General features: G+C 40.8%; 1 protein-coding gene across 3 annotated transcripts in view; it reads right to left on the reverse strand.

Annotated features, from left to right (window-relative positions):
- Positions 1-19,390: 19,390 nt before the first annotated feature.
- SGK1 (serum/glucocorticoid regulated kinase 1) overlaps positions 19,391-24,964 on the reverse strand; it is an 8,329-nt gene continuing 2,755 nt past the window's right edge. The window contains exons 1-12 of one of the 3 annotated variants that reach the window (XM_014533839.1): positions 24,792-24,951; positions 24,580-24,655; positions 24,069-24,144; positions 23,581-23,685; positions 23,390-23,473; positions 23,140-23,271; positions 22,787-22,899; positions 22,315-22,438; positions 21,804-21,899; positions 21,178-21,333; positions 20,996-21,085; positions 19,391-20,582 (exon numbers count right to left, since the gene is read on the reverse strand). In XM_014533839.1, the coding sequence (XP_014389325.1) occupies positions 20,415-20,582; positions 20,996-21,085; positions 21,178-21,333; positions 21,804-21,899; positions 22,315-22,438; positions 22,787-22,899; positions 23,140-23,271; positions 23,390-23,473; positions 23,581-23,685; positions 24,069-24,144; positions 24,580-24,655; positions 24,792-24,867 (1,296 nt within the window). In that variant the 5' untranslated portion in view covers positions 24,868-24,951 and the 3' untranslated portion in view covers positions 19,391-20,414. Of the gene's footprint in view, positions 20,583-20,995; positions 21,086-21,177; positions 21,334-21,803; positions 21,900-22,314; positions 22,439-22,786; positions 22,900-23,139; positions 23,272-23,389; positions 23,474-23,580; positions 23,686-24,068; positions 24,145-24,579; positions 24,656-24,791; positions 24,953-24,964 lie in introns of those variants that run through there. The other 2 variants (XM_014533840.1, XM_014533841.1) reach the window with 2 other exon arrangements.

The following is a 24,964-nucleotide window of genomic DNA, read 5'->3' on the forward strand; positions in this document are numbered from 1 at the left end:
ATATTTTTTACTGGAATGTCTTTTTTGTGCTCTGAGATGCCTCCAGAGAACCAGATGTCTTTACACCAGGGGAACCAGCATATACTGGTTTGAGCTAATAAGACAGACTCTCTGTGAGAGCAAGAGGGCAACCAATACTAGTATGTAACAGACTGTCTCTCCAGCTGATAAACAGTGAACGATTGGCCTTCCCCAGTGAATCGGGGGAAGGAGTGCCCTACGTTTCTCAGACACTTCATGAACCGTTGTAAGTATACTTTCCGAACTGTGTAGTTTCACAAGAACACTTATGCAGTGGGACACAAAAGAGAATTCTGGAAAACAAACTGGGGGTAGTACTCAGAAACACTTGAACAGGACAGTTGCCTGGGAAATGCTGGGAACAGAGCAGTGTGAAAGGAGATTAAGTTACCTCCACGGAAAAACTTAATGATTAGCGTAAAGACACCAGGAAGCAAGATTCTGAAAAACCCACAGTGATACAAATAGACTGAATTCTGGATAACCTGTTACTATTGTTATTATTACTATTTTAAAGGTCCATGTGTCCAGAAAAGGTGTAAGAATTAATTAATAGAATTAAATTAATTCAAAATGTTAGAGATCATTTTTAGCTGTAACAAAGTTAAATGGAGTTTTTCTCACACAACCAAAAAAAAAAAGCAAAAAGTTACTCTTAAAGTTACACACCATTCTTCTTCTCTAGCTGAACAAATCGGTCCAAAACCATCAGGTGAGGTCGAGCAAAGTAGATGTGCACACAGGTTGGGGTGGGGAGCATAGGAGAGGTGTCTGAGCCTGACAGTGTGTGAAGGTTGTCCAGGTGAGGAGTGGTGGATGGGTGTAAGTGTTGAGCCGGTGTGAGGTTAGAAGGGTGCCCGGGACAGAGCATGATGAAGGTGAATAGGGCACCCATGCAGGGGAGGATGCGGCAGGAGCAACAGGACGTAGGTTATGTCCAGGGAACCGATCAAAGGAACAAATGCTTGAAAGATAAAGAGAGCAGGTTTCTCACTGCTGGAGCAAGCAGTGATAATTATGATGGGCAGAAAATAAGAGTGAACTGAATTGAAATTAGTGATATCAGTGAAATTTGTTTTTTAATCTAAATTAAGAGGGTGAGAGAGAGAGAGAGAGAGAGAGAGAGAAAGTCCAGGCTCTGTGCTCAAAGAGGTCCTGGGAGCAGTGACACCCCAGGGACCAGCAAAGCAATGAGCACACCTAGCACCTAATCTGGTGTCTAAACACCATCCTCCACCTAAAGGACTTCTTGGAGAAATGGTTGACTTAACACCTTAATTTTAATTTTAATTTTTTAATTTTTTTTTTGCCAGAAAATGAAGAAAATGCTCAAAACATGTGGGGACATGTCAAAAGTACATAGAAATCAGCTCAAAGGGACTCCCACATACCAAATTTGGGACAATTTGAGCATCAGAATAAATATTTATAGTAACATTTGGACTTTTCAAATAAAAAAGCAATGACTATACTGAAATGAATGAATGAATAAGCTAAAAGTTTGATGAGGAATGGTGTATTTACATAGATGTGTGATCCGAATGCCATCGTGATAAAATATCAGAAAAAATGACATTAAAGGATATTCTACAAAACTACTGGTCTGAAATAGAATATGTCAAGGTCGTAAGGATTAGGGAAAGTATGAGGAACTGTTCCTGATTGAAGGATACTAAAGAGATGTGACAACTAAACGAACGGCATGATTCTGAACTGGATCCTTTTGCTATAAAGGACATTGGGACAAATGTCAAAATTGAATTGAGGTTCAAGGATTAAACAATAGCAATGTTATCAATGTTAATTTCTTACTTTTGGTGGTTGATTTCGGTTACATAGAATAATAGCTTTGTTTGTAGGGAATATATCCTAAAATACTTGGGGGTGATGAGGCCACAAATCAGTAACTTACTCTGAAGTAATTCAGGAAAGAATGTATTGGTACTGAACTTGCAACTTTTCTCTAAGTTTGCGATTATTTAAAAAATGTTAAAATAGAGTAGAATGATGCACACAATAGCAACACAAAGAGGATTTTCCCATCTTTCAATTTCCAAGGACTGCCCAGAGGACATGCAGGAAGCCTTGACTGAAATCGGTTTGCTCAGATCTTACAGGTAAGTCCCTGGTTTGAAAGGCTTGGGCCACGCTCTTCACTGAGGACAGATTGGCTCAGATAATTTGCCTTGGGTTCCCATCTCTGCAAAGTTTCTAATCTGAAATCTTTGCCTCTCCTTACCTCCTTCTATATCACACTGGTGACCATGGAACAGTTTCTCTTTCCTTTATTTTGCCATGCTATGAGACCTACTTTGCCAAATCCAGAAAGTGATTGGCTATGATTAGAAAGATAACTTATCAACCTGAAAAACAAACAAAATCTCCACATATAATTTAAGAAGATTGGTAAATCCAATCAAATGAGTAGCTTTCCATTTTTTAAGCTGCCAGCACACAAGAGTTGGAAAAAAATAAAAATAAAGACCGTGGTGTACATTAGTAGAGTGTCCTGGATAAGAAAGGGGCCAGAGCCTGGAAGGAGATTCCCAGGAAACAAATCCTGGCTCTGTCACTTCCTAGTTATGTGACCTTGGGCCAGTTACTCACACTTGCCGTGTCTCTGTGTTCTCATCTGTAAACAGGTTGAAGACTTTGTAAATGTAAAGCACTTAGAATAGTAACTGGCAGATAACAGTTTCTCAATAAGTACTATTTTTAGACTTATCTGTTAAAATTGCAACTATTTATACCTTGCAAATCCCCTTCTAAGCTTTGCCTCAGAGAAACCGAGGAACACCTTGTACAGGAATGTCCTTTGCAACGTTTGCAATAGAGAAAAATGTAATAACGGAAATATCCATAAATCAAAGGTTAGCTAAAACTTGACACATTCCTACCATAATTCTTATACTGGAATTCAAAAGAGTAACCTTCATGTCCTACTGTGAAGGAAGTTGCTACACACACTATATTTATGTGGAAAATTCACTAGATAATGTTATATATTTTGTTATATATAATGTTATATAGCTCTACATAAATATATATAATACTTAGAAAAAATATCTGAAAAGATACACAAAAAAAGTGTCAACCATTTGTTACCTTTTCAGGGGAAAAACTAATTATAGCCATAATCAAATGGAATTTAATTGCCTGTAATCCCAAATTTCTATAAAGAGAATATGGTTGTGTATTATTTATATAACTAAAGATTGGTAATAAAAATCATTCTGGTATTTCCATGCTGTAGGTATAAATATTTTAAGCATACTATTATTTTTTTTATTAACATTGTAAAGAGAAGGGACACAATATTTTCATCCAAAATATTGAATTGGAGAGAAAATTTGACATATTTTACTCTGGGAGGTAATAAAGGTTATTTGCTTGTTTGCTTCTTCTCCAGGTGATTTCCTGTTGTGTTTTATAGAGACTAAAAATAAAAGTTGTCTTTATTTTCCAACCCAGTACTGACAGATTATCTGTAGCCCCTCTGGGAAGGGACACTGTGGGGAGGGAGGCAGTAAAAACGTGCTGAAGCTTAGCTCAAAGGTGACAATTTTGTTCATGGCTTTTTGTAGTTGTTGCTGCTGCTGCCGTCACAACCTAAAGTGCTGGACTAGTGAAAGTTTTGGTCTGGGGTGGTTGTGTCGATGACCTTTGGGAGTGAGAACGTTGGGTTTTCTCAGAGAGGCTTTCCCTTCCCTGTGTTCTTTGTTACCATGAGGACCCATCTATTATATAAAAAGCCTGTGGTCGTCACGCCATCATGCCATAACGACCGATCAGCAGGAGGCTGCGTGCATGGGGTGGGCGGGGACTTGACTCTGGAGGCGCAGGTGGGTTCCTGGGTCCCGCGGAGGCACGGGTCTCTGGGTCCTGGGTCTCAGTCGATTGCATGTGCTGGGCCCCTAGTTTTAGAATAAGAAACAAAGCTGTGGTCCTGAAAGATGAAAGCTCAGACCTGGTCCTATCTATAGGGTGCTCCCATCAGCTGCCCTTCTGCAGATTCTGCTCCAAAGGCAAAAGTTCATTTACTGCAAGAAGCAGGGGAATGACCTGGCTGGGGAAATGGAGATGGGGAGTGACCAGCAGTGACCTCAAACCCTGGCTTGAGAGATTATTTGCACTTTAGCTAGAGGACATTTAGCTTCTCCCTTTTTCCATTTATAAAATAGGAACGATAATAGCACCAACAAATGTAACCCAATGCCACATTTACGTAGCACTTAAAACTCTTGGATGAAAAGCAACTTAGAAAATGTCTCCACTTTACTCATTGGGATAATGGACCAGGAATATGCTTCCTTTGAAAAAGTTAAACTAATAATATTCTAACTGGTTATTTGATCTCAATATTTGTGCCAAGTGCAATGGAGACAATACGGTTTCTCATGCTGCTTACATTTTTATTACTCAGCCATAGAAAGTTCAAAATCAAACCTCTACTTATTTTTGAAGGTAGGGGAAAGCAAACTAAAGTAACTGGCAGTATAGCCACAATAAAGATTTTAAAAGCTTTAACTTCAAAGAAAATACAATGCTTATATCCATTTAGTCAAATGCCTTAAAATAAGACTGATTTTAAAGGACATGAAGTTAAAGAGTTGGCAAAAATTAGAGACAACTGGGATGCCAGATTTTCTGATGGGCTCCAAGGAGAAAATGAGATAGAAAAAGCCAAAAGCCACAGGCGTCAGTGTGAAGCAGAAATAATCCATCCACAAATAGGCCTCAGAAAAGCTGAGCTTGAGGAAAACACCCAATCTCTTCAGTGGGTCTGGAACCTATATCATGTCCAGGATCTGCTAGCCCTTGCCCCCCACCCCACCAAAATCTAAGGATTATCCTAGACTCCTGGGAGTTTGCTGCTGGAATGTCAGCTGCAGGTTTGGATTTAGAAGTTGGTTCTCATCAGCTAAGAGCACTCAGAGTTTCTTTTATTTTTTTTCTGTCTAGAATTTGGATGCAGCTCAGTGCAGTTGGCCTGTAATTTCAGGCAAGCACAAGGGCTGGTCTGAACTGTCTCCAGAAAGAATGTTATGAACTTGCCATGTACTCACATTCTAGCCCATGGGAGGACCTGCTCTCCACCTGAGTCTAGTGACCGTGCCACATCAGTGAACACAGATTTGCACCTACAGAAATTTATTCGGTCCAGACTGGGTGATCCTAGGCTTGTGTAACCTGTACCTGAGCCACCCTGATGTAGGTGCTGGTAGTAGGTATGTCCTGGGTGCTCTGGATGGCAGAGACACGAGCCTGTCCTCAGTGGCTGCTGGAAATGGCCCCAGACAGAGAAGAACTATCCTGCTTATTTCTAAGGAAGGATTTTATGTCATCTATTCCCAGAATGCTTTCCAGAGTTTACTAACCCACAGCCCACACAGTTGGGAAATTCTTCTGTGCAATGAGATACAAGCACCCTTACGTGTGAACGTGGGTGGGCTCGGGGGAATGGAGTGAGGAGGGCCGGGGGAAGGTCTGTTTCCAGGATGTGCCCAGGCTGATCTGGCAGTTGATGTGATCCTGGCTTAAAATAAATGATATGGGGCTTTCCCCAGAGATTCTTTACCCGAATTTCCCCAGAATTCGGCTGTGAAGTATCAGTGGCTGCAACAGAGCTCCTATCAGGCCTTTAAAAGAGTGGGGCCTCTCCAAGCAAGAGACATGGGTACCTCTCTACCACGGCTACTTAGAGTTAAATGAAGGAATTTTCCATCTTCCTGTCAAATCTAATTCTTGATCTGTTTCTTAGTTGTTTCAAAAACTACAAGAAAGCTTGTGTTTAAGTAATAAAGTTTAGGCAAAAAAAATGTAATGATAGATAAAAATAATAGGTTGTGTTTGTGGAGCACTTTTAAACACTTCCAAATTTATTCTCAACAACCCTGCAAGAGCACTGAAAATATGAAATATTTAGAGTTGGAAGAAAATGTAGGGGTTATCTGCCCAGGTCCCTGCATGATACAAGAATTTCCCAAGTAATCTGCCCCCAAAGGTAGTTACGGTGCATGATAGTTCATTGTAACTACTTGACTGGGCTCATGGATGCCCAGATAGCTGGCAAAACATTATTTCTGGGTGTATTGGTGAGGGTGTTTTTGGAAGGGGTTAGTGTTTGAATCTGTAGACCTGGTAAAGAACATCAACCTCACCACGGAGATAGGCATCAAGCAAGCTGCTGAGGGCCTGAACAAGGCAAAAGGATGGAGGAGTGTTGAATTTTCTCTCTTTGCTTGAACGGGGACATTCATCTTCTCCTGCCCTTGGGCACCGGTGCTCCTGAATTACATCACTGGTTTTCCTGGCTCTCAGGTTGCAGATGGCAGGTTGTGGGGTGTCTCAGTCTCCATGATCACATGAGCCAAGGAGGCAATTCTTATAATAAATTTCTCTCTTCTCTCTCTCTCAACCCCCTCCCTCCGCCCGGAACCTGTTGATTTTGCATCTTCAGAGAACTCTGACTACTCTGATGAACACTTGGAGCCACAATAAAGTCACTCTAGCCATCAAGATCTCACTAGGTTGCTTCAAAGTCGGCCTCCCTTTGATTTCCACCCAGGTCTAGTTCTGTCCGGCACACAACACAGCGAGATAAGGCTAATCACTCTTCTGCACAAAATGCTTGTGGACAGCTGTCAAGCTTTCCATCACCGCCCTCTCAGGCTAAATGCCCCCAGACTCCCCCTTTCCCAGCCAGACTCTCAGCTTTTGCTTATGGAACCTGGTTTCAGTACCTTTCCCATCTCACTCATGTTCATCTGAAGGGGTTTTCTTGAAACTTCTCCTCCTGATATTGCCTCATCAGTAAGAAAATGGAACTGTTTTTTATTTGGACACAGTCTTTCTGTTAATCAGCCAAGAGCACATTTGATTTTTGGAAGCTTCATTTGCACTTGACTCATATTGAAACTGCAATTAATGAGATCGTCTAATTTTCACATGTACTAAGTCCGACATTTTCAGTTTTATAGTTGTGAAGTTGATTCTTTGTACTTTTCCCTGAAACTTTATATTTATTTTTTTACTAGTTTTCATCTTACTTGTTCCCCTCCGCCAATAATCGTTTTGAATTCCAGTTCTATCACATATCATGCGATAGCTCCTTTTTTTAGTCTCAAGTTTTAATTTTAAGCTATTATTTTATTTTGTTTATGTATAGTTTTATTTATTTGTTTTGACATTGATCCAAGTATTGCCACCTTTGTATTTCCAGTACAGAGATTTTTTTTAATGTCTGGAGAGTATCATACAAGTACTCATTTGTTCATTCAACAAACATTTATTAACCATCAACAAAACAACAAGAAACCCACTGCATGGAAAATGTTTTTGCCAATGTTATATCTGATAAGGGCCTAATCTCCAAAATTTATAGGGAACTCATGCATCTTAACAAAAAGGAAATAAACAGTCCAATAAAAATGGGCAAAGGGCTTAAATAAACACCTTTTGAAAGTTGACATACAGAAGGCCGAGAGACATGAAAACATGCTCAAAGTCACTAATCATCTGAAAGATGCAAATCAAAACAACAATGAGGTGCCATCTCACACCTGTCAGACTGGCTATCATCAACAAATCAACAAATGACAAGTGCTGGAGAGGACGTGGAGAAAAAGGAACCCTCGTGCACTGCTGGTGGGAATGCAGACTGGTGCAGTCACTGTGGAAAACAGTATGGAGTTTCCTCAAAAAATTAAAAATGGAACTCCCATTTGACCCAGTGATCCCACTTCTAGGAGTATATCCCAAGAAACCAGAAACACCAATCAGAAAAGACATATGCACCCCTATGTTCATAGCAGCACAATTTACAATAGCTAAGATTTGGAAACAACCTAAGTGCCCATCAGTAGATGAATGAATTTAAAAGCTGTGGTACATCTACACAATGGAATACTATGCTACTGTAAAAAAGAAAGAACTCTTACCATTCGCAACAGCATGGATGGACCTGGAGAGCATTATGCCAAGCAAAAGAAGCCAGTCAGAGAAAGATAAATATCACATGATCTCACTCACTCATGGAATATAATGAACATTATAAAATGATGAACAAAAGTAGATACAGAGACAAAGAAGCATTGAACAGACTATCAAACTTCAGTGGGAAGGCAGGGGAGGGGTGGAGGGTGTGGATAAGAGATCAACCAAAGGACTTGTATGCATGCCTATCAGCAAAACCAATGGACATAGACAGGGGGGTGAGACTTGTGCTTGGGGTTAAGGGTGGCTGGGGAGAGGTCAATGGGGGAAAAAAGAGACTCATGTAATACTTTAAACAATAAAGAATTTAAATTAAAAAAAAAAGAATGTCCACATAGGGTGAAGACCCACTCAACAGAGAAGTCAGACCCTGAGCATGAAGAGAAATGCATTAATGGATGCTTAATTTCCTTGTGATGGTTAAATATACTATTATGGACTAAATGTGTCATAATGGGATAGATCTTAGGAACAGATCTCTGATCTGATAGGTCTGGTGTCCTTATAAGAAGAGATTCTAGAAAGTTCTCTTGCTCTCTTTCTCTGAACACACACACACTGTATGATGCACACTGACCACCAGGGGACAGACACTCAGTGCAGGAGCTTCCCCCAGCCCACAGGCCCCAGGCCAGCCAAGGTGTATGCCAGCGCTCCCCTCCCCACCCCCCCAATCACCCTACAGATGGGCCCCAATCGCTAGCCAGGCCTAAGGACCCTATCCATGCACAAATTTTGTGCACCGGGCCTCTAGTAAAGGATATAAGTATAGTAGGAAGACAGAATAATTTATTAGAGAGCTGCTTTAGATAGGGTGGAGGGAACACATCTTCATCAAAAGGTAGAGTAGGTGAGGCAGACTTTCAGGAAGAGAAAGAACAAGTGGGAAGCTCTGAGACAGGTGAGAGCTTGACCAGTTTGTCAAGGTCCCGAAACCCGTTTGCCTGGTCTGGTTTGGTTTCTGTCTATCTGGTTCTGACTCTGACCTTGGCCCCCAGAACAGGACTTCTTGGCTTAACTCGTGGCTTCACATACCAGAGCACAGTGAGAAGTCCTTCTCCAAAGCACAGCCTCGAATGCAGGACACTGGTCACTCAGCCTGGCCTTGCCCAGCGCTCACATGGCAAATGTAGGCCTCCTCTCTTATGAGCCATTTCACGGGGATTTTCATTTGGAAGATGACATGCAGTCAGGAATTACAGGCTGAGCAGGCACAGAAATGATGCAAAGTATGGGTCCCTTTTGAAAAGTCCCAGTTACTGTCAGAGTTCAGCACATGTATGCGAATGCAAATGCCTGTGCCGTGTTCTTACTTTACAGTAGCACATTTCCTTGCAGGTGGAGTCCTTCCACTAACCTTATTACCTACTTTAAAACTTCTAATGCCAAACAGCAATGTCAACTCAGCCACAAAGTCATCTGGAAAATTAATATCCACGTCTAGTGACACCAGCCTCTTGCCCAGATTAGCTTTGGCTTCCAATTTTCCTTCTTCCGGTATCGTATTAAATGACAAGAACAGTAGTCAAGGAGGAACCACCATTGGGCCCTTCTCAGAAGTCCACAATGCAGAAAAATTACAAAAATATGTGTTCAGAATAAGCTTCAAAATATTTCCCCAAAACAGAGACTAACAAACAAAATGCACTGAATTTCACAGACCGCTTTTGATTGTACTAATTTCTGAGAAGGATCTTGATCTCCCAAGCTTCCTCTGTAAAAATAAGGAGATGGACATTAACTGTGATCAATTTCCTGGTGCCACTTAGAGTAAAAGTTTGTGACTGCTAGTGACTGGATCGCATGAAGAGTGAATACATTCAAGGTCAGGGAGGAGTGTGTTCGCTTCCATCAGTCAGTCTTCTGACAGGGAAGGGATGGACAGAGGAGGGTCTCTTGGTCAGCAAGTCCTGAATAAATTCTGTCTCTGCCATTCATGAGCTCTATGGATAAATTATCTATTCTTGCTTGTCTCAGAGTCTCCTCCATAATCCAGAGACAACAGTACTTATCTGATTAAATAAGACAAGGTATCTCAAATGCTTAACACATATGTAGGTTTTAACACATGTTAGCTCTTTAATCTTTCCCTCCTTTCTCAGGTATGTCTGGGCTTAATAGGAGAGAAAACTTTCTTATAACTGGGACAACATTTGACACATTTCCTTTATTCATAAATGAGGGAATTATCTGAAAGACTGTTTTCATGGCAAGACTTCCAACAATATTGGGAAGTCTTTTCTGTTAATAATGTTTAGATATTCAGAAGTATCCATTCTTTTCAATGGTATCTAAAGAGACAACCCAGAGAGTTAGGACTCATGGATTTTAGGTCCATTTCTCTTTTTAACTCGTCATGAGAATTATGCTAGCCAATTAAGCTGTGCTCCCTTCCTCATCTAACCAGTTTAATTTAGAACATCTACTTTAGCCCAACTCTTGGGCCTAGTAAATGAGAATTTAGATATACATACTGGATGTCTTTGAAATGTGAATAGCTTGTATTTACATGCAAAGATAATAATGCTATCAATATACTGTGTTTACAAAACTAATAATTTTCTCTTATTTTTGATTCACTTTTACATATTTTTCTTATTGTTTTAAACTTCAAGGTTCAGTAAATATGAGTGATGCATTGAAAATCATGTGATTTTTGATATCATGATGCTTTAGGCAATATATTTATTAGTCACCTATTACATACCATGTGCTATAATAGTCATGGCTTTCCCCTTCAAGGTAGGTATTATTATTATTTCTATATTAGAAGAAAATAAAAAGTGAGTATCAGGGAGATAAAATTATTTGCTGAAGGCCACACGAATAGTGAGAGATCACAGGATTCAAACAGTGGTGCTTCTGATTCCAACGTCCACTGTTTCACACAGTTATGCTATAAGATGGAGAAAACTGCTTTCTTCCTGATGATTGTCAGGTTTAAACAAAACAGCTTCAAGCCTTTCAATTATAAACCCACAGCCCCCAAAATCCAGATATATAAGGACAAATTAGGTTCTTGCTTTTTTGGAAAAACAACAAACAAAAACCAAGGAACAAGTATTCTCATTTCCTGAGCTAAGTGAGGCAATAACATTTGTGTAGTTATTTAATTACTGTGTATCTCTCTGACTGAATTTGCAAACTTCGTGAACACAGGGACCACATTGCTTTTTGCTCATTGTTGTCTCTCTAGCACTAGGCAGGTGTGGACTTAGCAATTTTAAACACAACTTATGGGTAAATCAAGACAGAAACAGACCTCTCCAACAACATTAACAGCTTTTCCTCCTGTGTTAAATAACAGCTGGTTTATAAGAAAAATACTGACAGCTATGCAGGCTGAAGCATTCATTACACATTAAAATATGGGGCCCTGCCCTTGGCTGGTTTGGCTCAGTGGGTAGAGTGTCGTGTCGGCCTGCGGACTGAAGGGTCCCAGGTTCGATTCCGGTTTAGGGCACACACGCTTCTGTGAGCCTGGAAAAGTCTTTACTTTTCCTTCATTTTTGAAAGATACTTTCACTGAGTATAAAATACCAAGTTGAAAAAAAAATAAAATAAAATAAAAAATAAAATATGGGGCCCTGCCCTTGGCTGGTTTAACTCAGTGGATAGAGCGTCGGCCTGCGGACTGAAAGGTCCCCGGTTTGATTCCAGTCAAGGGCACATGCCTGGGTTGTGGACTCAATCCCCAGTAGGGGGCTGCAGGAGGAAGCTGATCAATGATTCTTTCTCATCATTGATGTTTCTCTCCCCCTCTCCCTTCCTCTCTGAAATCAATTTAAAAAAAATATGGATTTATGCTCTGAAATTTGGCTCTTTCTTGTTGTTATGATTTATGAACATAAAATTCAGTCACAAAATAACATAAATAAAAAATCTGAAAGAAATATACTGAGTGTGAGCACAAGGCCTGTGGAACAGGTATGTAATACAGATAATATTTACCATCTGAAAACAAGAAGATACATACAAAGTTCAAGCATTATTGGACCACTGGGTGGCGCTGCAGACTGAGGTTGATGTTATTTCACACATTGCTGAAGGGTCTCGGGTCAGGCAATAAAAGTCGGGACCGTGATTCCTTATATGTAAAGACTCCTTCTTTCACTTGATTCTCACATCAGCTCTATGAGGAATGTAGAGTACTGTATAACTATTCCTTAAACACAGGCCTCAGACACCATTAAACATCAGAAACCGCCTCTCATGAGATTTGTAACAAATTTTAATGGAGCTATAAAATGGCCCATTCACATTTGAGCTGCATATTCCAAAGTTATTTACTGGTGACCTTGGTTTCTCTCTTCAGTTTCAAGTGTCTGACTCATAAAAGGGCAACCTCTATGGAAGGGGGATGAGACAGCTGGCCTATCCATTCCTGGAGACTCTTCTGCTCAGTAACGACACCCTGATGCTCAAAGGAGCCGTGGAAAGAGAAAGTCTCTGTTGTCAGAAGCAGTGGGCTCACGTCTGACTCTTCCACTTACTCCATGGGCCTATTCATGTAAACTTCTCAGAGCCTCAGTTTAGCATATGTAAAATGAAATAGATATAATTTACCCCATTTACCTTATCTGCCTGGTATGATAAAATGAGCTAACAAGAGGTAGTGTGAAGTGTTCTGTGAATGCAGGTTATTTTTTTTCTTTCTCTCTCCAAGTGGTTTTCATGAAAAAACAACAATAAACAACTGAAAGAATAGTGAAATGATTATTTGGATATTCTTTACTTAGTAATATACATTATATTTTCAATTATTTGTTCATTGTTCACATATAAGATTTAAACATGTTAAGGATTAGCAAAATGGAGAACAGTTCTTAATTTCTGCATTTGAAGATTTAATTCCTTGAAAAAGCTTTCTGCTTTTAAATGGAAAGAATTTTCAAAGTCCATTCAAATAAACATATATATTGAGATGTGTTTAAGAACTGACTTCTAGGTGACAAAATTCACAGTAGGACAATCTGTTAGAAAAGTCTTAACTCCTAGAGACCTTAAGTCTTGAAGGACTGTGTAAACTAATATGACTGTGTAAATTGATACCTCTGAGGCATGGCGTTTTCTAAGAAGGTTCTGAAAGTAGTTGACCACTTCCCAGCCAGCGGAAGCCCATTCTCATACAATGTCTCTCTTATTAGAGCTTTGCATTGCCCTGTGAAGAAAGCGGAACAGTTACTAGCATCCCCATTGAAAAAGAGGACTTAGCAAGATGACAGAGGTAGAATCTGAACCTAAATCTTCTGGTTTACATCCAGATATTCCCTCAACAACCCTAGATATTTTCCCCCATGGATTTGATGACACTGCTATTCGCAATGATGAAAAAGTAAAGAAGAAAGCTTTTATGAAAGTATCATTCACCTCTTTTCTCTTTTAAGGTTGGCATGTAATATCAGGCTATTGGAGCACTATGCTGCTCTGTTTTAGTTGGTGAGTAGAGTAATACAATTCACTTTTACTTTATGACATGAATTTAAGAGAACTAAAAGAAATTTAATTTACTCAACATCTCTTTTCTTGGCTTCCTGTTCATTGTAACTCAGGATAGCTTGGCCAAGCTGATTCCTTGTCCTTTTATGGAAGACAGAAAATTCTTCAGATTATCTATACTAATAAAAGGGTAATATGCTAATTAGACTGGGAGACTGGACATCTTCTGACCGTTTGACTTCCTTCTGGACAAAGCCATGGTGGTGGGGGCTGAGGCAGAGGCAGTTAGGGGTGATCAGGTGACAGGGGAGGGCAGTTGGGGGCCATGAGGCCGGCAGGGGGACAGTTAGGTGGCTATCAAGCCAGTAGGCAGGCAAGCAGTTAGGAGCCAGCGGTCCCGGATTGCGAGAGGGATCCCGGATTGGAGAGGGTGCAGGCTGGGCTGAGGGACCCCCTCTCCCCCACCCTGCACAAATTTTACGCACTGGGCCTCTAGTTATAAATAATGTGCGATCCATTTTCCCTTGTGAGTGAGTGGTCTGTTAAAAAGGGGGCCTCTTAAAATGCTCCCAGATGATACACTAAAGAGCCTGCTTCCTTTCCAACACTGGTTTTGGAATTTGGATGGGATTTGGAACCACGAGGTGTGTGAATATGATTAGAAGCTGGGGACAATCTCTATCAACCTGGATGGCTGGACTTTGTGTCATCTAATGAAAACTAGTGCTCTTGTAAGCCCATTCCTTCCTCTCTGTTGCATAGTTGGGAGAAGCAGAGCTCTCCATTCCTAGTGTTCATGGGCTTTGTTTTTTGTTGTGTTGCTCATAGGTAACAAATACAAAAGGTCACGAATACAAAAGACAAGGCAGCTCATTAAAATTTACATAATTGCATATTAGATTAGACTAGAAAATTTATAGATGTTTCTGGCCATAGACTCATTTTACTTAGCTAACACAGTGGTTTCTGTTTTTTATCTTAATTATTATTTTAATTTCAATGCTTTTAAGAGAAAATACATTGAATATGGCTCTTATTGTCTTATTACAAGCCTGGCTCCTGAAGGCACTGAGTTTATCACCTCTGAACCTAGTGATCTTTCCTACCCTGATTTTTTTTTTTTCTATGAAATGGGAAAGGACAAGACAGTTGTTAGGCAGAATCACTGAAGGATGGTAAGAAATGGAAAGTATTATCTCTGAATCAGGTAACTTTTGTGAAAACTTTTATGTGGGCCCTAGGCATAACAACTATTTAGTGACGGGAGAATCAAGATGGTTTCTAGCTGTTTTAGAAAGTGTGTAGCTCGAGTGACATTGCTGAAGTATTAGGACCTAAAGACTGAGGGCAAGGCAAAAAACATACACAGTTGCAAAGGGCCACCTTGAAAGTCAACTATTGTGTCTCAGTGAGTCTACCTCTTTGTTTAATCTGCCACATGAAACCAGATTGCTATGTCTTCATTCAGCAGCAGATGAAAAATTTGACATGCAATATGAGCTATATTGCACCAAGTATTTTTAAACACTAGAATCACACAAGTGAGATGTTAAACTTTTAAAAAAATATAAACAATTATGATACCAAAAAAATCAAACAGCAATCAAGACACCTCCTCTACGCTCTTCTTTAAAATTCTAATTCTGTGTTATTGGAAGCCTTTATGATTGTATATGCATACCAAATCTCTAAGAGGATACACACAAAAAGCTTACTGTTGGTTATCTCCAGAGAAGGGAAATTGGGATGGGCTGGGCTGAATGAGGCAATTGTAAAATTATTACTCACTTTGAGCTGTCATGTTTTTATTTATTTATTTGGCCTTGAGCATGTTATCCATGTATAAATGAAACATCATTTCTTTTACATTCTTTCTTTTTCTCTGATTATTTTATTTTTTGTTTGTTATATTTTTAAAAAAATCTTCAAATATTTTTTATTTGAAAATTGCGCATTATTAAGTAGCATGTAATTTATTTAAAGCATTAGATCATTTCTGTGTCTCTTTTTTATGATCTTTTAGAGGAAAATAGAATCATTATTTTCAATTTGAACCCCAAATTGTCCAGCTTAACTTCAATTATTCTAATTAAATAAACTTTAATAGAGGTTCTCACTTATGAGTATTTATCTGAAGTAAACAAAAACACTAATTCAAAAAGATATATGTACCCTTATGTTTATTGAAGCATTATTTACAATAGTGAAGATGTGGAAGCAGCCCAAGTGTCCATTGATAAATGAAATGAGTGGGTAAGAAGTTGGGATACACACACACACACACACACACACACACACACACACACCACAGAATGAAATATTGCTCAGGGATAAAAAGATTGAAATCTTGCCATTTGTGACAACATGGATGAACCTAGACAGTATTATGCTAAGTGAAATAAGTCAGACAGAGAAAGACAAATACTATATGATTTCACTTATATGTGGAATCTATAAAACAAAAAGAAATGGTGAAATAAAACAAGACAAACAGATTCATAATACAGAGAAATTCATAATACAGAAAGGGAATAGGAGGTACAAACCTCTATGGTTATTTTAAAAAACCCAATATGTCACGGGGATGTAAAGTATAGCCTAAGGAAAATTGTCCATATTATCATAATAACTGTATGGTGACAGATGGTTGCTACACTTATTGTGGTGACCACATTGTGAGAAATATAAACGTCAAATTACTATGTTGTACACCTAAAGCTAATATGATATTGTATTTAAACTATAATTGAAAAAAGAGAGTTTATGACTATCTAAAGTGGCAATAAATAAAGATTGAGCAGAATTGTGTTTAAGTCATCTGGATATCTGAACAAATTGTCAGCCACTTATTTGTTTTGTGTGTATACGTAAAGTGACACTATGTCTTTATGGTCTACTGTTCACAAGAAGTGATTGTCTTCATGTACATGTTCTTGTGAACAGTCTGTACCTCATATATTATTGTTTCAGCATCATCATCATGCCTGCCATGATACCCTAGGTGGAGCAAGAACAGGCAGCACAGAAAAGAGGAAATCAAGAACCCTGCCCATTGGAATCCATGGTTTCCAAGATTTCCAAATACACAAACATATCTCTGAACACAATGTTATAAGTAAACACTAAGTAAACGTCAAGGATTGCTCCTAGTCTTGTTGCCAAAGTCCTCCAGAAAAATGTGGAAAGCAGAGAAAACATAAACACATTCTTACATAGCAAGCATGTAGTGTCCAAAGAAGACCAGGAGAGATCACGTATAAGCCACTAGTGAAGTCTAAGCAATAGTAATTAATTGTTGGCTTTGGTGATTGGTTAACAATTTCCACGCCATATGAGAAAAATATTTAAGTAATTTCTTAAATTGGGCTTAAATAATTTAGAGAAGTGTGTTTTTCTTAATAGAAATGTTGCTCTGATTAACACCATCTTAAGTTAACATCATCATGCTAATGACTAACAAGCACACAATTTTTTGCTTCTATATTCTGTTGTCACCTGTCAGGCAGAATAACGTAATGGTTGTAAACATAGGCTTTGGGGCCAGACTGTCATGATTTGACTTCTAATCGCACCACTACTAACCCGCCAATCACCTTTCTGTGCTGGTTCCTTCACTATTGACATCGCAGGGTTGTTCTAAAGATTAAAGAGAGTATAAAATACTTAGGACAATGTCTGGCATTGTAAGAGTTCAATAGTATAGGTTGTTATTGATGTCTAATTCTCAGGGCCTGAATCCCATTATACTCCCTAGAAGTAGAATTGGTTAGAAGAATCTTTGGCATCCTTCTGAGACGCCTGCTCCAATGGGCCAACCCCACAGAGAACCTCTGGACTTCGGAAGTCCTCTAAAGCCCTCCTTCACCACTTGTCATATTCCATGGGTCGGTGCTAGGTCTCCCTAGGTAGACGGCAACTTCTCTAAGCACAGTGTTTGACTTATTCTTCATGGGAGCAGTGGTTTCGAGTCCCACTTTAACTTGGGGGAATTTGAGCTCAGTGATTTCCCCCATACTCACATCTGAGCAGACCCAAAGCTGGAGAGTTTTGAAGAGAGTTTGTCTCCTTTTGCAACTATCATGCTCAAACGTAGTTTAGAATGCTGGCAAGAATGTGCACCACTCCTCTAGGTAAAAGAAACCTCTGTGCGAATGCTTTTGGACATTACTTGAATCATTTGACATCAGAGCATAGTAAATATTTGCCTTTTTTTTTTTTTTATTGATCCCTTGTCCTTTCTCGACTTCCCTGTTCTTGCCTGGTTCCCTGTCCCACCCACTTGTTTGATCTAATCTCCTCCCACTTGTGTGACAACACTTGGGATTCCTCTGGCTCCTTTCATTTCTTGAACAATGCAATTCAGATCTTAGATAGTGATTGACTGTAACCCAATAAACCAAATTCCTATCCTTAAAAAAATCAATAAGCTTTGTAATGCATGACTGGCCCCTTTGAGTTATTTATAATCAGATTATGGATTTCTAGCCAGCAAGAACTGTGTTCAAATTAAAATGTGATTTAAGTACTTTTTGTTCAAGGAGGAATTCATAACTGTTACTTATAATGAGAATGAGGGGGAGACATGCAGATCACCTCCCTGTCAGAGTTAGCATCCATCTTGACTAGGAGAATGTAGGCTTTACATTCTCCGTCGCTGTAGTTGATTTTGGCATTTGGGGTTATTGGGGATTTAATATGTAGCTACTGATGGTAGGTAGAGCACAGCAACTAAAAGGCAGACCTTTGACTGGAAGCCACTTTCTGCAAGAAGTCGCTGAGTCACTTTGATCCTATTCCTTCAATGGATTATGAGGGACAAGGACTAAGTAATCTCCAAACACCTGTTCAGCCCTGAGAAGCCTTGGGGGTGGGGTTGGGGGTGAGGGTGGGATTGAGATAGAAGAGGCACAATAAAAGGCAAAACGATGACAACTTTCCCTGGGGAAATATCTCTGCAGACTGAGCGGTCAGGGTAGAGGGGGTGCAGTAGGCTTAGAGGCGAAAGCAGAAGCAAGATCAACTGTTGGGGTGGGGGGGCTGACTCCCTGTTTGCTAGGAATTTGTGTGAAGGGCCTAAAAAAGTATAAAAGCCCAAAAATTTGGACACAAGAAGATGCTCTAATATCGTGCTACTTCCCCCTCTTCCACTGTAAATATTCCAGCAGCATGAGCTCTAGGAGGGGCCTCTGCACGCCAGCCCCCGAGTATGCTGGGTCCACGCAGTGCTGGCTGTGCACAGGCTCGGGCTTCTGGTCCACGCCAGGAATGTGCTGCTCCTTGGGGATCGTTCCGAGCCAGCACTGGGCTCGGTTCAGCTCTGGGTACTCCCTAAACTACAAGTCCTGCCAGCTTGGCTTCGGGGGAACACCTCCATTCATGACAAACGTCCTCACCCTCTTCGGTGGCATTCTCCTACCCGTGCAGACTATGATATTGATCCCCCTTTCAATAAACAGCTCCACTGAAGAAGTCTGCCTCTCCTATCAAGGCAGGAATTGGTCTGCTTTGCTCACTGCTATATCCGCAGCACTCAGAACAGAGCTTGGCCCAGAGTAGGTGCTCAAATATTTGTTGAAAGCATTACCTGTTACTTCAGACAAGCTAAATGTCCGAACAAACAGCTGTCAACGTCATAGGACACGCAATAAATATAGGGAACATTACATCATGGCTGTCCTTGTGAGACCGGTAACTTGAAAAGGATTTGTTTGGATGGATTTATGAATAACTGACTTCATAAATGCTAAGAAGACCTGGGATATAAATTTGACTCTAAGACCACCCTCTACTCCCCTGGATTCAGTAGCTACTGCTATTGGAAGCAATTACAGTAGCATTTCCCTGGTTTTAGATTTTAAATGAACCCATTATTGTTCTCTAACTCCCTCTTCCCCCAAGACCAAAATACTATATTAAAAGAACACGCATGACACAATTTATGTAAATATTTTTTAAGGTTTTATTGCAAACCAAAACTGGTTTATCACACACACACAAAAGGTGTGTGATGGGAAGGGGGGAAGAATTGTACATATTATAACCATGTTAATTACAGTACATTAAAATGGTGGTTTACATTACAAATAAGCCTGTAAGTTTAAATATACTAGTGTTATAACCCAATGTACAGACTTTATACAATACATACAATTACTGGGAATGCAAAAAAATACCCCATAAATAATGCCCGTTTTCAGGTGACATTTTAAACAATGAAAACACCAGGCTTGACCGACAACTGGGGCATTGGTCCATAAAAACCCTTTCTAAAAATAGAAATATTTATAGCAGCAATGCTTTCTTTAAGCATCTGGATACAAGTCATTGCAAGACCATTTCAATAAATTTTAATTAACTATATCTTACAAAAAAAAACAGTCTATGCATAAATTTATCTTCCAAATATGGAAGAAACAAACAATGTCCCACATTGTAGTGTCCTGCAAGTGTCACATTGATGCTTATAACTAAATCCATCTGTGCTCAGGCATACCGCACTCAGACCACTGTTCGCACAGCAATCCACAAGGAAAGATAAAGAACTGAAACACTGCAATAGGAAAAGCTTTGGAGCTCACACAATCTCATCAGAAAAGGCACATTTCATAAGATTCGGTATCACAGCCCAGACCGACCCTCCCAGGAGACCCTCCTTAGGGCAGCGTCCTTCTGACAGGACCACTGCACCTGTCTAGGGCGGCACTCTAATGCGAATTTCAGATAGCACCACGTTGGAAGGAAGGATAAAAATGAAAACCTCATGAGCTCACTGAGAGGAGGATGTGCTCTTCGAAAAGCTTCCAGCAAACAGTGTGCAATAAGATTGCCAAGATGTGCAAGCTCCCGGAGATGTGCAAATTCTCTTTGAAGATGTCCTGTCAGTTGGCAGCTCCGCCAAGAGGCTAACTAAAACATTTCAAAACACACAGAAAATCCTTCAGAACCCACCCCCCGGCTGTTCAGAGGAAAGAGTCCACGGGAGGCGCGTAGGAGAAGCCTAGGAAGGCCTCGGCGGCCTCCTTGACGCTGGCCGTGAGGAGGATGCTGTCGGGGGACCTGCCGATGGAGTTGGGGACGGGCTCTTCAGTGAACTCGGGGTCGAAGTGCCGCAGGTCGCTGGGTCCACTCTGCAGCAGGAAGGGAAAACTACAGTCAGTGTTAAGAATCCACACTGGATACAGGGCTGGGCTTTAAATTCTGGTGCTCAGGTCTTTAGGGCACAATACGGAAACTCCCATAATAATCACCCATTTCAGATACGACCCCCAGAGGCCACGCAGAGTTTAAATGATGAGGGCAATGTTACCCCTTTTGGGTACTTTAATTGATAAGTGTGTTGAAAAATCCTGTGAGCTTTGTTGGGACAAATATTCTACTTTTTTCTGTAGTAAAATAATGGTCCATGAATAAAATATCTGCCAATTTATTCCTTGAGGACCCTCCCCTCTCTACCACCACCACCACCACCACCACCACCACCACATCTGACTTTAAAGAAATGACCTTGGGGCCCCCCTATATTTAGAAGAAAGATACTCACCACATTTGGGTTAAAAGGAGGAGTAATCTTCTTATTAATGAGATCATCCCAGTTAATTACAGAGAAGAAGACATGATTCTTAATCTCCATCTGTTGAGAAGACACACCAGGGTTAACTTAAACAGGCCGAATTCGAGAAGGGCACTTCCCAGCCAACCAGGAGAACAGGAAGCAACACTCACAAAGTCGTCCTTGGCACCCAGCCGCTTTGTCCGGTCCTTCTGCAGGAGGCCCTCCAGGAGGTGTCTTGCAGAATTTGTGATATTTGGCTTCAACTGGAGGGGCTTGTTCAGAATGTTGTCATACATCTCAGCTGTGTTTCGGCTGTAAAAAGGAGGCTGAAAGAAGGGAGACAATCACTTAATATTTACCTGGAAGCTTTGTACAGCACATATTATCAAATAGAGAAAAAGATTTAAGCTGCAATATATGAACTTGGATTGGGCAATGTCTTTTTCTTGATATTTTTTGGCCTTGGATTTTTAAGTGTCTCTTTGGCAACTCGTACCAGGGACGCTGATCAAGTCATGTTTGTCACGCTCACATAGGTTAAGTGTAAGCATATCTACTAAAATGTGAATTTACAAAAGAAAAATCTACTAGGTAAGAATTCACCCTACAACACTTATAAAATAACCAATATGCTTCTTACCAGCATTTGATAAGCTTACTGATAAAGGTCAAGACACAAGGACCAGGTATGCAATGGGGCCTATGTGCCCAGAAGAGTCTGGATTGTAAGAAGACTACATTCTAGGGAGCATTATCCCTCGGGGCAATATTCCATGGTTCTCAATGTGCTACTCACCAGGCCGTAGAGCATCTCATATAAAACGGCCCCCAGGCACCACCAGTCCACAGTCCTGTCGTAAGGCTGCTTATGAAGCACCTCGGGTGCGAGATACTGAAAGACAGACCAGGAGAAGAGAGCTTAGAGCCAGCGAAACCAGGCAATCCCAAGGCCAGGCATGCACTTTGAAAGAGCTGAGAGACCCTGGATCCACTTGGAGGATGTATTTCTTTAGATGACTTCCTGATAAAACTACTGGACTTGAAAGCTGACTGGCCACCCAACAGCATCTTACTTGGGGATTTAGAAATCTTTTTTGACATGGATCTTGCAAACAGCTAGCTTTCATGAAAGCAGCATACGGTCTTGGACCATCTCATGCTGCATCAAATAGCAAGTGTATTTTACTTGCACTGAATTGGACTAAGAAATCTCAGAACAGTTGAGTCTTTCTGTGGTGAAACGCATTACTGCGCTTTCTCTCTGGGAAGGAGGGGGCGGACCAGGCAGCAGTGGAGGACGCTCCTACCTCGGGTGTGCCACAGAAGGTGGATGTCGTGCCGTTGGGCTCGATGTTCTCCTTGCAGAGCCCAAAGTCAGTAAGGACAATGTGTCCCTGGGAATCCAGCAGAATATTCTCTGGTTTTAAGTCTCTGTAAAGAAACGACAGAAAGGTAGTTGCACAAGTTAATTTCACTTCGTAAGAAAACCTCTGTAAAGAGAATTGTTAGGGGTATTAGAAGCATTTTACATTCACTGCAGTTGTGTCGTGAATAAAAAAGGGAGTCCTTGTTCTGCTAATCTATCCTGGATTAGGTCCAATCCTAGTTGGCTAATTCCCTAGTGGCCTGGAGTCAAGACAGCTCACATGCTGGGGGATCTGGTTTTAGGTGACCAAGTTGTACATAAACACATTATTTTAAGGCCCGGTCCAAGGCTAGGCCTCCTGTGTCTCCTTTATACCCACAAAGGGAGGCTGCCTTAGGAGAACTTCAGCTCACCTATAAACGATGTTCATGGAGTGCAGGTAACCCAAGGCACTGGCTATTTCAGCAGCATAGAAACGGGCCCGTGGTTCCAGGAAGCAGCGCTCCCTCTGGAGATGGTAGAACAACTGCGGGAGACAGAACAAAGTCAGTCTGCGCTTGCCAAAGCCTGATAACAATGCATTTAATTAGTCTCGACATATATAGCTGAAGAGAACAATTGCAGGAAGTGGCCCTAAATAGTCTACTTATTAACTATTTGAGAGCTGGATGGTTAAAGGAAATGCTAATTCTGGTAACTTTCCTCCCCTACGCATCTTTTTTAAAAATCGTGCACGGACAAGTTAGCTCATCCTCCCTCTGCTCACCTCTCCACCATTGATGTAGTCGAGGACAAAGTACAATTTGTCAGCAGTCTGGAAAGAGAAGTGAAGGCCCACCAGGAAAGGGTGCTTCACATTCTTCAGGAGAACATTCCGCTCCGACATAATATGCTTTTCCTAGGAAAAGGACAATCAAGATTTAGTGGCAAATTTCAATGTGGCACCCAAATTCCAAGGTGAAACTACTCAATGGAAGTCTTATCTCCAACCGCAACCCAACCAGCACTGCACGTACCTCCTTCTTCTTCAGGATCGCTTTCTTCTGTAGAACTTTGACTGCGTAGAATGCTTCCTCTGCTTTGTGTCTTGCTAGAAGAACCTGAAATGTCAATTAAAAACATCATTTTGCCGTCTGCATCCAGGGAGATGGTAAAATAAGTGCAGGGAAGGCTACGTAGGGAACGGGGACATCAGATTTGAAATTACCTTTCCAAAACTGCCCTTCCCGATCACTTTCAAGAAGTGGAAGTCAGATGGTTTAGCATGAGGATTGGATGATGGGCCAAGGTTGATTTGCTGAGAAGGACTTGGCTGAAAAATAAAATGCTCTCTTTTAATATCTTGGTTTCAAAGGAAGACATCGATAATAAAGTATAGGCGCTGTCAAAGATGTTACATCTGCAAATGAGTGAGGCAAACACTCAAAACTACTTTTTATCCATGTTAATTTCTCAAACTGGAGTGTGGAGATTACACAATGTTACTGTAAGCAGATAAATCTTTTATGAAATATGCCATTGAAAATACTCCACTGACTCAACTCTTAAGTGCTTATGTCACTTGTTACGCGTGAACTAAAGAGGCATTCCTGCCTTAATACTAATTCCTAGAAATGCCATTTTAATTCATCAATGTAGGAATACTGACTCATTTACAAGATTCCTTCACAGACATTACAAATGGAGAATACTTACTGGAGGAGAAGGGTTGGCATTCATAAGCTCAGGCTCTTGAGGTTGGGAGATTTTCAAAATGGACTGAACTTCAGGGCTACAAAGAAAAAAAGAACAATTTAGAACCTCCTAACTCGCCACAAGGGGGCGCACCAGCACAAGTAGTGAGTTTCTGGCTCGAATTTTCCGGAGAATTCAGTGTTTAAACTAGACACCCAAATAAATTACTCAGTTAAAGAAATTAGCCAAAGAAAATAATAAACCCAGTTAAATAAAGAGATGAGGGTTGTTCTTCCTGGAGACAGAGGTGAATTAGGCAATCACCAAAATTTTATCTTACAGCTTTAGAACAAGCCAAATCCGCAAATTAATTTTAAATTTTAATGTTTAAAATGTAAATTAGAACTTGAAAGGGGATCCCCATCCCCGGGGAAGTCTTAGGCTTCCTGATCAACACAGTGACGAGAACGTCCTTATTGCTGGTGAACTTAAACTATACTAATTTTTATGTGCCCCAGTTCCCCCAACTTACTGTTTGCATGCATAGGAGTTATTGGCAATCTTCTGAATAAAGTCGTTCAGGCCCATCCTCCTCTGTTTCATGAAAGCTGCGAATTAAAGAGAGAGAAACGTTTAGATGGCTTGGTAACACCCGACGCCACGCGCACTAATCGGATGCAGGATCTTCAAAAAATTTCCACTTGGCATAGCCTCGGTGGGAAATCCAGCGACTCGGGCACTCACCGATGAGAATCGCTACCATGCCCCGCATTCTGGAGTAAGTGAGGGTGCCCCGAGCAGCCTCGGTCTTCACTGTCATCGCCGCAGAGAGGGGACAAACTAAGCGAGGCGGCGCAGAGAAGCGGTAGCGAAGGGACCGGCTGAACCGATAGCTCGCTCGGGCAGCGAAGCCGCTC

The sequence above is a fragment of the Myotis brandtii genome, unplaced genomic scaffold, assembly GCF_000412655.1.
Source record: "Myotis brandtii unplaced genomic scaffold, ASM41265v1 scaffold123, whole genome shotgun sequence".
Classification (NCBI taxonomy): Eukaryota; Metazoa; Chordata; class Mammalia; order Chiroptera; family Vespertilionidae; genus Myotis; species Myotis brandtii.